The sequence below is a fragment of the Doryrhamphus excisus genome, chromosome 4, assembly GCF_030265055.1.
Source record: "Doryrhamphus excisus isolate RoL2022-K1 chromosome 4, RoL_Dexc_1.0, whole genome shotgun sequence".
NCBI classification, from domain to species: domain Eukaryota; kingdom Metazoa; phylum Chordata; class Actinopteri; order Syngnathiformes; family Syngnathidae; genus Doryrhamphus; species Doryrhamphus excisus.
The window spans coordinates 6,929,275-6,942,432 of record NC_080469.1 but is presented as its reverse complement, the minus strand read 5'-3'; the positions used below and the strand labels follow the sequence as shown (position 1 = coordinate 6,942,432).

The following is a 13,158-nucleotide window of genomic DNA, read 5'->3' as shown; positions in this document are numbered from 1 at the left end:
TGTAGAAGAAAAAGAAAAACACAATGCAATATGCATTATGCAATAATGTAATGCAATGTGAATAAAATATAATAAAATAGAAAGAATATAAGATTTTGCACATTTACACATTTATAAAATGTGCACATTAAACGATATACAAGGGAGGACCGACACTACAGTTGTCCTTCCAGTCCAGTCTGGTGTTCATGTGAACTCCCAAGTCCTCTAATGGTCCACTACTGCCAACGCCCGGCATCAGCCCATCACTAGATCTTTGGTCTTGTACACATTCAGGTGCAGATGGTTAACCTGAGCCACCACTCCACTTCCTGTCCATCTCTGATGCACCCAATTACTGCATAGTCAACAGAGAACTTCTGCAGGTATACTGGCAACTGCACTGGACATCAGAGGTGTACAGAGTGAACATGAATGGAACAAGTATCCGTTGCGGATAATGCATTTTTGTCGAATACGAGTATGAAACGAGTACATTTCATCATAAACCGTATCCGTGTTTAAAGACCATACTCATTATGTATTCACTCTTCACGCTCTGTGATTGGTCAGTCACACACAGCATCTCTCCATAGACGGCGGCAGCTCAGTCGTCCCTCAATCATGTACATGGTGCAATTGGCAAGTTAAAAACGGTTTGTGTTGCATTGGTCACACTGCCACCACTTTCTTCAGTTCACCTCTATTTGGGTTTGCATCAAAAGTTACTTGGTAAACTTGTCTTGTTACATACACGTGCTTGTATACAGGCGATTGACTGGCCACAACATTAGGTACATGCCACAGTGACTGCATCCAACACTGTATGGTTATGATCAAATAGTACACCCCTCTCAATATGCTGCAGTATGTGGTGGATGTGTTTGTAACTTGTTTATTTCTAAGAATCTGTACCTCTCGTTTGTTAAGGTTGAGGGTGTCAGCAAGCTGCTCTGATCTTGTGTTCCTGAAGTGTTGTCAGGAAAGCACCAGTCAACAACAACAAGAAGAAATAATTTAAAAATGGTTGACTATATCCAACTGCCTTCCCACTTGGCCAGTTGTCAGTCATGGAGCTGATTTCCTCAGTTTGTGTTCTGTTTAAACATAAGTTATGCACTTGGCACACAATCTGTGACCAAAAATGCTGCACATCGGCAGGAAATGTCATGCCATCACATGACTTGAAGTAAAGAAATGTTTACCTTTTGTGTACGATATATTAGACGCAACATGCATTGTTCCCAATAGGGTGCACATTGTCACCACCACTTCCTGCAACCGTGAATTGGTCATGGCATTATTTGGTCCCGCTTTGCCCTGTGTGTCACCACGGTACAGCTGGCATCACCCCAGCTTCATTAATTCCTCTATTTGCAAGGGACCAACAAGATGTTCAATTCCAGAGAAGAGGACTCATTGGTGTCAATTATCTCGCAGCTGCAATGCTATTCTGGAGGAGAATGGGAGACATGGGGGACAACTTCTGACTCTCATTCTTGCCTGGCCTTGCTCTCCCCCTGGTTGTCTTCTTGGGAGGCATCTTGAAACAGTGTTGTTCGCTAACGACTTTGGAAATACCAGAACTAAGCACACTTTGAGGCTCTGGCAAGTGCGTAAAATCAATGCATGCAGGGTTGGAAAGTGACAAGTACGCACTACCCGCATTGTTTGTGACTAGGTTGCGCAATGTTCAGGGCAAGTTCACGCAAAGATTATGCGTGCAGCCCCCCACAGTATATACATATTTCACACCAATTACTACATATTTACTTGTTGGCACACTAAGTTGCGTACCATTGTGGGGACAAAACTGTGCAAGAGTCAAGGTGGCTGTACCCTGTATAGACTATGCACTGAATTATACGAAAACCCATTTTTATTACTTTTGTTACTGTATTCAAAAAGTATTGATATTATTAAGTTGTTTAGAAAGTGCTGCCTAATAATGACACTTTCGCTGCATGGGTTCAAATTTTGGGTCGCACTTTTTTTAATCCATCATTTTGAAAATTCAATGCAATTTTATCGGATTAGTGAAGTACAAAAAAGTCTTACTCTTGAGTTGTGGTTCAGGTAATATTGGGCATGCTTGAGCACCTGCGCATATTTTCCCATCAGTCAATGTCCGGGCTCTGCACTACATCCAGAAGTTGCATGTGTGTGTGTGTGTGCTAAATCCTGTGTGCATGGCCGTGTCTGCCGGAGACCTGGGAAGGCAATGTATGGCGTTGCTAAAGTCCTGGGTGACAGTGCATCCAACAACGGAAGGGTGAGGGATTAGCGCTCAGGCCGGCGTATGAGGGAGCCCTTCCCGCTTTGAAACAGCCATTCATCTGTGCCCAGGGATTGGAGATGACAATGCAGCCATTGCTCACTGTACCTGACGGAGCCATTAATAAGGCAATGATCCACACGGGTCCTGTGCTGACTCCGTTCTTTACACTCCAATCACTCAAGGCACGGGTTCCTCCTTACTTAACGCCACTTCAGTGCTCACTGCCATCATCATCACCATCATCATAGTCAACGCACCAAAAATCCTTGGTGACGTTTTCCTATTGACTGCTCACACATAATCCACATGCCAAATAACTACTCAATCCTCCATACTGTAATACACTCATGAGTTAATGGACCATAGATGGGCCATTTGAGCAGCTAGAACATGCTTCATAATGGAGTTCCGAGCCAGAAGATTGTTTTTACATTACTTTTGCCCTTTGCACTTTCAGATACGACTGTGGTGCAGATATCCATTTCTTCGCACCACGTCATCTTCAGGATCTTTCCATTCATCTGGATGTAAGATAGTGGCTTGCGAGTATGGATAGTGGTGGAATACAAACCGAGACCTGGTTTTAAATGCAATAAGGAAACCCTGGCCTTCAGTGCTGTGCAGCCATCTGTCCATGCCACACAGATCCATCAACCATTGCAATCTCTGCACCCCATGGCCGCCTATTGATTCAAATGTATTCCCTCTGCCTGGCTCTGTGCTCCCAGTGACACAGTAGAAGTACGCATTCTCATGTTTTTTTTTTTCATTTTTCATGAACTTAAAGAAGCCATCATACCTACACAATCACAATCTGAGAATGGCCTTTGGTTCATACCTCTGGACAATTTGGAGTCGCCAATGAACCTAACATATATGCTTTTGGAATGTGGGAAGAAACCGGAATACCCAGAGAAAATACCCACACACATGAGTAGAACATGCAAAAATCCACACATAGATGCCCAAGCAAAGAATCAAACCCAGGTCTTCCCCATCCCCTGACTGTGTGAGATCTTCCCAATGTCCTGACTGTGTGGCCAACAAGCTAACCACTCGTCCACCGTGTGGCCCTTGCTCCATTACTTAAAAAATAAACACAGTTAGGACACTGATAAACTGTTACTTACTGCTTGCCCCTCTGACTCTTTGAAACAACCAAGTAACGTTGGAAAGGAGTCGGGCTTCAGCAAGTTTGTTGGCTAGTCCGGCTGCATAGTGGCCCATGTTCACAAAATAGTCCAGTGTGAGATGCCGTTGACAGATTAAAATCTTTATCTTTTGCTGGTAGGGAATCAGGAACTCCAACCACTTCTGCTTGACGTTTTCCTCATTAAGAATTGTAAATAAATGTAGCAAATATAACACTTCCTGGGAGATGGGGAGCAGAGCTTGGGGGAGCGCAGACAGCTTATCTGGCCTACAGCGCACGCCTATATGAGGATGTCCGGCAATCTGTGACATCAGAAATCACCAGTGTTAGAACGTACTCAAACAAAGCGTTCAAAGCCATCTCAAACTTCTTTCAGGGCTCACTTCCAAATGCGCTGACCTCATTGGCATCGTTTAACAGGAGAATACAACATTCTAACTACATTTATAGGTCAGAAAGGTGGAAACAGCATAATCCCTTTAAATGAAGAATCCATACCATTCCCATGATCAGGGCTTGAGAGTACACTTCTACATTTCTTTTTCTGTGCCAGTCGCCCTTGTCAAAGTGCCGTAAGTCTAGATTTTTTTTTTTGTTTTTTAGTTTTATTTTTTTTTAATGAGGTCAAGCAGCTGCAGTTTTCCCTTCAGTCTGAAAACTCGAGGCTTTGTATCTCTTGTCACCTTGTGTTAATTTCTGCCTAAATGTATTTTATAAACAAAGAGCTGCTCTCTAGCCTGACAGTGGTGACACCTTGATTCCAGTGCAGGATACAGGCAGTACCGGGTTACACCATTAATAATCAACTGGCAGCCATCACACCATTTTAACTACGATCATTATGATAAAGGGCATAAACTTAATTACAGGCCTGCTTAATTATAGCTCTGTCGAAGCTCGTTTGTTTGGTCAAATGCTAATTATACCACCATGTTCTTGGCAAGTCCTCATTTCAATCCACTTTTTTGTGGGCTGAACACCGTGGCTTATTTTCATGCAAATTTGATATCTGGCAAGCGTTTTGTCTTTCTTCTTTCTATTTTTCTGTGCCGGGTGTAAGTGTGGCTTTGTTTGTGAGGTGAACATCTCGCCGACAAGACGAAATCAGGAATAATCAAGAGTAATTAAAGTGGAAGAAGGGTGGGAAGGGCTGGCTTGGAGGAGAGAGAAGCAAAGAATAAAAAAGCCTTTCATCTTGTCTCCATAGATGGAAGGAGGGGAGGTGTCAGGAAACCCGGAGATGTTGATAGCGTTGTTGCTTCATTATGCCACATATAGTTTCCTTCAGCAAGATTTAAGAAAGCAGTCTTTTGGTATAGAAGTCACATTTCAAACTGATTGTTTTCTTGCTTTTTGCAGCTATGGATGATGTGCCCTTTGGGATTGATCAGAAGTTCTATGATACGGCAAAAGAGGTAAAATATCAATAGATTTTTTACATTTCTACCACATCTCCTGTTCAAGATTGTAGGGTGCTGGAGCCTATCCCAGCTGACTGGAACTTGGACTAGTTACCAGTCAATCAATGAGCATATTGTTAAAAATGTAAATGGAGGTTATGCTTGGCCAATTGTTTATGTCCTGGCTACTACCTTATCCATAATCTCCAATGAGGTATATTTTTCCTTCTTTCTATTGAAGTAAGGCTTGTAGGGCACATTATATAAACACACATCTACTTGCCCCAACTCAACAATCTTTATTCTTCATTTCTGACATCCATTTCACTTTGAGCTATACATCACTGCTGGTCACCATTTGTTCATGATGTTTACATTTTCTTTGTTTGCTTCGTAATTGCTAATGTGTCCTCTGGTTGACTTCATAGAGGATTTTTGATCATAAATTTTGAAGGCTTAACATCTCTAAATATCAGCCCTGCATGTTTTTCTGTCCAGACTGAGGATGGTTAAGTCAATCTTTAAAAAAAACATGTGATAATCTGCCATGATTACCTTTTAAGAGCCAACTTTGGTCGAAATAAGGCTCCAAATCAGCCTGATTATCATTGTGTGTCTACCGCTTAAAAGGAATAAAATATACCAAGGTCAGCTGTTCAAGGCCTTAGTCATTACTGTATTGTACGATTACTTATGAGCATCCATTTTTGTTCTTTTCCTTTCAGTATTTCTCCTTTTTTTACACCTAACTTCACTTTCTTCTCATTTCCCAACCTATTTCTACTTTTTTCCAACACTTTCTGTCCATGACTTTCCCTGATTTACTTCCCATTCCTGCCCTTCCTTTCCTATACTGTCTTTCCTTTATTCTTCTCTCCTTTCCATTCTTCTCTTCTACACCCTTTTCTTTGCCTTTTCTTTCATCTATTATTCCTTCCTTTGCTATCCTTTCCACTCCTGTCCTTTCCTCCACCCTGAGTGATGAATGCGTGCACTCAGGCAAAGCTGGCTCAATGCAGTCCATTTGGCTGGCTGGCGGCGGTTGTCACCATAGCCGGGTTGTATTGACACTGAGGGAGAGGATTAAAGATTTTAAGCATGCTTACTTAGCCATGAGCCTAACCGCCATGTTCCTTGTGTGTTTTTTTCTTCCCTTCTCCCTCCTCTCCATGCTTTTGATTTCAGATGCAGCGAGTCAATTTAATGGGCATTACGATCAAATCCCTGGCACAGATCGAGGAGGAAGTGAGTAGAGGCTGCAACGCTCGACTGCAGCTGCCGCCGCTGGCCCAGAATGCAAAGCAAACAATCTTGGGCTTGTAATTAAGTGTCTGAGACAGCGAGACCCTGTTGGCTCCACTAAGCCCCAATTGAATAAAAGCATGGCCTGGCGAGGCAGCCATTCCCTCTTAAAAGCTTTGTCTACTCTTCCAAAGCCCTTGACTTTTATTCCCCAATTCTTCTCCCAAACAGTTCAATCAAGCATCTCTAGGAACGTGGTAGTGTTCTGGAGGTTTCTTTTAAAATTCAGAATCAGCGTCATCCGCACTGAATATGTGAGCTCGGCCAGAGCAGAAAAACACACTCAATTTCCTTTCCATTTCAGATGAAACGCTAGCCTGCAGGAATTGCTAAGACTCTGTGTGTGTGTGTGTGTGTGTTGTTCAGTATTTGTGTGTGCTTTAAATGGAGGGACAACCACCCCCCTTCTCTCTCATTAGCACAGTACTGTGGTATCAGAACTGCCAGGAAGTGACAGACCACTGTGAAAGAACAGGTGCTGTTGGGTTTGAGATGTGTTACAGAGCAAACACTCCCTCATCAAACCCGGTGTCTGTTCTGCACTCTGCCTCTGTCTTCTGTCACAAACTATCCAAATCACACAGAGTCGCCATGCTGTCATACGGTCATCTGATTGAAGCTCACTGTCAAAGCAGGTATTAATGGTGTATGTGTGTGTGTGTGTGTGTGTTTGTGTGCATGTATAAGTGTGAACCCAGACTGGATACAACCTGGCTGCTCATCCTATCTGCTCTCTTTTCTCCTTCCACTACTCGCCGCTCCCTCGCCTCCTTCCTTTCTTTTTAGTGGGTGTGATTAGCAGGCGGACACATGGCGAGCTGAGCTGGGGAAGGGAAGGGCATGAGAAATCATTAATTACAGCCGCGCTGGAGCTGATGAAGTAAATGCGAGATAGTGTAACACGCTGGATTTAGTGAAGTGGACGACAGCACAAGATTAATGGTGGGGCCTGGCTGATGAGGATGAAGTCGCAGCTTAGCTTGATAATTAGTTTCCAAGTGGGAGCATCCCTCACTATTGTGTTATTTTACTTCTCTCTCCTCCTACTATTATGCCAGGAGGCTATACATGCTGAAAAAAGCGACAAAAATATCCTTAGAGGGACTTCTACAAACACGTTCTTAGATAACTAGAAAAACATCAACAGATTTCAGACCTCAGCCAAGGCCGGACCGTCATAACATGAATGAACACCTTCACCAGTAGATACGTCCATCCTTCTGATGATCCAATAGGATTCATTCATTGTTCATCAAGAAATATACCCTAAATTCTGGACTATGAGATGGCTTTAAATCCTGCAGCTTAAATAATGATGCTTAAATAATAATTACAGTTCCCATGATGCTTAGAGGGCGGCACGGCGGTCAAGTGGTTAGCGCGGAGACCTCACAGCTAGGAGGACCAGGGTTCAATTCCACCCTCTGTGTGGAGTTTGTTCTCCCTGTGCATGTGTGGGTTTTCTCCGGGTACTACGGTTTCCTCCCACATTCCAAAAACATGCTAGGTTAATTAGGTAAATTGTTGATAGGTATGAATGTGAGTGTGAATGGTTGTTTGTCTATACGTGCCCTGTGATTGGCTGGTGACCAGCCCAGGGTGTACCCTGCCTCTCGCCCAAAGACAGCTAGGATGGGCTCCGTGACCCTCGTGAGGAAAAAGCGGTAGAAAATGAATGAATGATGCATGATGATTAGAGTGCAGATTCAGGAATTATTGAATTGGACAAATCTTAAGTAAGTTTGATCAAGTGTAGAATTACTACAGTTTCTGTTTGGACTGCAGCCGCTGAAAAAAACACATCTTACGTCACACTAATAGCTAACAAGCACCGGGTGTAGGTAGAATTGGAAGGTTTATCATGTGTCTTTCTGTGTAAATATTGCATGTTACAATCTGGCCACATATACACTTTTAGACTAGAGCGGCCTGCATATGTACGATTTGTGCAATGTATTTTTCTGGCAGCCAAAAGTACTTTTCACCTTAGGGTGGCTGGGCTCTCACTTAGACATGAAGTGAAAAGCACGGAAACTCAGAGTAGAACCGTTGCTCCTCCTCCACTTGGGTATCTGGTCAGGATGTCTCCCAGATGCCTCAAAGGGGAAGGTTCTGACCAGTTGGGAAGACACAGGACATGTTGGAGAGATACGTTTCTCAACTGGCCTGGGAACTTCAGGGATCTGCAGGGAGGAGCTAGACAAAGTAGCCTGGGCTTTCCTGCTTAGGCCTGCTGCGACCCGACCTTGGATAAGCGGGAAAAGATGGATGGATGAATTTTTGTCTTTAAATTTGGTGGGTGTGGCTTATGTTTCGATGCACTCAATAGTCTGGAATTTATGGAAATAAAATGCCTGTGAGTTGTGACAGATAAATCATACCCCACCATCATCCAGATTCAAAAGGCATAACAGACTTTTTCTTCACCCAAACCCCTCCCCTCCACCAGTGGCATATGTTTTTGTACATTTTGGTTCTTTTTTTATATTATTGGCTATGTAGCTGTTTTCTGACTACAGTAGAGAAACACTGTTCGAAATGATTATGTCTCAAGACCACCAGCGAATGGAAGAAAAAATTAATTGCGATTAATTCCACCTTCTCTAAACCCTCGTGCTAACTAGATTTCCATGTTCACCTCTCAGATCAAGATTAAAAAAAAAAAACAAAGCATAATCCAGGTTTAAGCCCTAAATATGCTTCACATACTTATCAAACACATTTTAAGTAACAAAAGTTACAGAGTTCCAAAGTTGTCGTCTTTTCTCCTGAAGAGGTCCTGTCTGTGAGTGTCCCTCTAAATAAGTGTCACTTTGTCTCTAATGGCCCAATTTTTAATCCCAGTAAAAATCTGGATTAATGAAAGAGATATGCACTCCAGCCCGTACATGTGCATGTGTAATTGAGGAAAACTGTTGCCACACTTATAGATGAGACCATTTCCTACCAGGCGTCACTTACGCTATGTCTGCAATGATGTTGGTTCCAGCAATTAGGCATTCTTTTCATTTCCCAAATGACTCACAAAACTTGATATTATAATTGCTTTTAGCCACGCATATCTAATTTGTGTCTTTTAAAGTGTTAATTAGTGCGTGATTTAAAGTGACGTCTTCATGTGGTTTGCTCTGCTGAAAAATGTTGTCGGAGGCTGGCTTAATGATTTTTAGTATACAGTATATTGTGAGAACGTGTGCACACATGACAAGATTTTCATTAGCACCTATGCATGATGGCTTTTCAGCATTGCTTTGGGAGTTAGCTATGTGCATGTCCGATGTCTGGATGCATGGAAGCAGAGACATACACAGGAGTGTGTGTGTGTGCGTGCTGTGAGAGGGAGAGCTCCAAATAGAGGTGGAATTAATGAAGACAACATGTCACATATTTTTGGCAGAGGAGCAGGAACAGGAAATGAAGCTGGCCTCGTCTGGGTGACTGCCGCCCATGTTCTAGTGTGTCACTGTCCTGTCAGCCTGTGTGTAAAACTGGCAGACATTGATACATGCTCTCCCCGATAACACCCCATTCCCCCATCCATCATCCACACACACACACACACACACACACACACAAATTAAATACATAGGCTACATACATACTTACTCAGGTTATTTATTTACTATGCAAGTTGTTGAGACTGAATTTTTGTGTGGTGGGGGCCTGAATTTCCTCTCTAACATGGTTGTGATGTGTGACAGGTTTAGAGCTTCCGTCAAGTAGATGAAAATCAGAATTTGTGGTATTTTGATAGCTCTTAGCTATTGTTTCAGTGTGCTCGGTTGCTTTTGTTGGGCCGCTATAAACTTATTTCAGTGATCATACAGCATCCTCTAGTGTTTGTTCGCAGTACTACAACTATGTTATTACAGTGGCGTACAGTCTTTCGTAATATTTGTTGCCTTTTCTTAATCTGCTTGACAGTTTGATATCTTTCCAGTTTGTTTATGCTGGCGCAATTTATTCCATACTGTTGTGATTTGTGATCCTAACTCTAACCCTGCTTGATATTTACAATAAAGAATCGCAGTGTCAACCACGTGACATGCATACATGAATACACATGAATTGATGAAATATGAATTTAACAAATAGTTTTGCCTTTAAAAGCCGTCAATCACCATCATGATTTGGTGCCATACTTGAATTATGTCGATGTTGTGCCAGAAGAGGGCAGTATGACTTAATTTTCGCCTCACTCCAGATAGCTGCTGTTGAATGATGGTTGAAGTACTGTACACCCCCCCCCCCCATACATACACATACACATACACATACACATACACATACACATACACATACACATACACATACACATACACATACACATACACATACACATACACATACATAGTACACGCATTTCTGTTCTCAGAAACTGAGCACTATTTTAGTTTTTTCCCACCAGAACACCCAAAAATATTACGTCATTTGCATTTGATAACCATAAAACAAATAACTACATATTTAAAAATAATATACATGCTTGTTTATTCTTCTTTTATGTTTATATTTTATGATTTATTGTTATTTTATCTAATTATACTCTATACTCAGTATATTGTTTTAAGGTATTTTAGTAGTCACTTTGATATAGACATTTGAGAACTCAAGTGTGTATACCTGTTCAGTAATACATGTGTCTTTTCTTCTGTCATGCAGTTTCACTACAACTTCAGCACAGAGCGGAGCATTATTGCATAACCTGCCTCTGAACTTCAACTGAATGGACCACTCTGGCGGACAAAAGCAAAGATTGGTAACAGAAAATGATGAAAGCAAAGAAAAAAAATAAACGGTGTATGTATGTATTATTCAGTATAATATTGTGCAAAGCTCAGGATGGATTAATATTTGATGAATTTGTGCATTTTACCTTGGCTGTGATTGTGACATTTGTCAGTAGTGGGTTGTCACCAAGGGACAAGACAGAGCAGCAAAACTTACGACAAACCGACACATCTCTCTGATCTGTTCCAGTACAAATATCTTTCCATCACAAGTTCATCAGGCAGTGTACAGAAAGAGCGAGCAGAGCTCTGAAGCGCTGAGCCTTTACCCCAGACACCGGTCCATCACTGCTCTGACACCTCAACTGAGTCAGCGACTAGAGAAAATAATTTCAATATCATTACATTTCTGCTCTGATGCACATGATTATTTCGAGTGAGTGTGACTTTGACTGCTTTTTCTATCTCATTTTTTGTATGTTTTCTCATCTCCACTGGCAACATACGTACATGAGCACAAGTTTGATTTATGTTTTAAATGGCTTATTTTCTGTCATTATATCTACTATATTGGGTAATACCAATACAAAGGTGCCTATAAGAGTGTTATTTTGCATGTATACGGCTCTACTAATGATAAAACCCCGCATTTAGAAGGTTGTACACAGGTTTTCTATGCCCTAATTACTAAAAAATAATCAATTTATAAATAACAAATGCAAAAAATACATTTATCATGGTTGGGTCTGAAACCAGTCATCATGAGAAGTGAGGGATTGCTGTTTTCATTTTGTTTTGAATGAAACATACAAAAAAAGACATATTATATATATATATATATATATATATATATATATATATATATAAAATCATAATAGAATAAAGATAATATAACAAAATGCATAATCGTACATTTACTCATAGGAAGAGTGGATGGACAAAAAATTTACATTTCATATTAGACATCTATATTCCTCAGATTCATTTAAAAGTCATACTGTATAAAGAGACTTCCATAGTTTATTTGTGTAAAACAAGTCCAAAATCTATTGAAAGCATAATGAAAGTGCTACACAATTATAGATTATTGTAGATTATTCATTCATTCATTCATTTTCTACCGTTTCAACTGCAACCGGTGACACTTTGCCTCTCAGTATACAGCACATCAATAACTAACTCCTATTCATGAAGCAAAGTTAGTTGTCGTTGCTAACAATGCAAGTATCTGTCTTTCCAAAATCCCCAATGACTCTTGGAGTTTGCCATTGTTAAATGAAGCGAACATCAGATGACATCCCTCGACGAGGTTTTATGTTACTCTTCTGTTCTGCTGCTGGAGTCGAAGCGACAGGCTGAGGAATGTTCTTCTGCAGAGGGAACACTTTTTTTCACGCTGCTGCATAGAGGTGACGTTCATGTCAGTGATGCCCTAGAGCACACTGACAGTTTCCCAAAGCCCTCCTCCCTTATGTGCATACAGTACAATGCATATAATGCAGGCATATGTGACCACATTCACTTGTAGCCTGTAAATCACCACAACCTCCAACCACACCTAGATTTATTCTATTCTATTTATGCACCCCAAAAAATGTTGATTGTGGTATAGTTTATATTAATGCATTGATATTATCTTTGCCTAACCTCTTCAGACCCTGCGAAGAAGACAGACGATGGTGAGCTTTTATTTCTTTAATGATACTGCAAGACCCAGAATGCACTGCAGTTATAGTGTGTTGTCACATACTAGCTGTGTCCTGCCCCTCCATTACCTTAGTCCCAATTGAGTGCACCTGTAGCTCTCAAATAAAGTTTAAGGTAGTTTTATGATGCAAATCACACTTTATCGCGTTTATTTGATCTCTGAATTGTGTTGATAGTTACGGTTTTCTTTAAGGACAGTACTTGAGATCTATATGCGCCTGATTACAGCAGCCTTTGTGGGACAAAAAGTGTTTGGCAAAGCACTCATTAGAAAACTTGAGTCTGTATTGAGTTGGTGAGCTATCAGTAGTCGTATTAGCATTTAAGCTTTTGACAACATTGCCTCAGGCTTCATTAATTAAAACCAATATTGTATCGAATCTTTCATTATTCATTCTGAATTAATCAACTCACTACAATAGATTGATTTGACCAACTATCCTCATTTTAAACGTAATAAGGTGATGTTTATCTAATTGAATTACAGTAAACCTCGGATATATCGGATTCAATTGTTCCCACTGGTTTTGTCCGATATAAGCGAAATCCGTTATATGCGTATACCGGAAAATGTACGTTTTGCGCATATATCGGATTTATATCCGGTAT

At 41.1% G+C, this 13,158-nt stretch overlaps 1 protein-coding gene across 4 annotated transcripts in view; it reads left to right on the top strand.

The window, feature by feature from the left end:
* mvb12bb (multivesicular body subunit 12Bb) overlaps window positions 1–11,549 on the top strand; it is a 60,308-nt gene extending 48,759 nt beyond the window's left edge. For 3 of the 4 annotated variants that reach the window (XM_058071785.1, XM_058071784.1, XM_058071786.1), the window contains 2 exons: window positions 4,770–4,825; window positions 5,996–7,460. In XM_058071785.1, the coding sequence (XP_057927768.1) occupies window positions 4,770–4,825; window positions 5,996–6,133 (194 nt within the window). In that variant the 3' untranslated portion in view covers window positions 6,134–7,460. Of the gene's footprint in view, window positions 1–4,769; window positions 4,826–5,995; window positions 7,461–10,774 lie in introns of those variants that run through there. The other variant, XM_058071787.1, reaches the window with a different exon arrangement.
* Window positions 11,550–13,158: the final 1,609 nt, after the last annotated feature.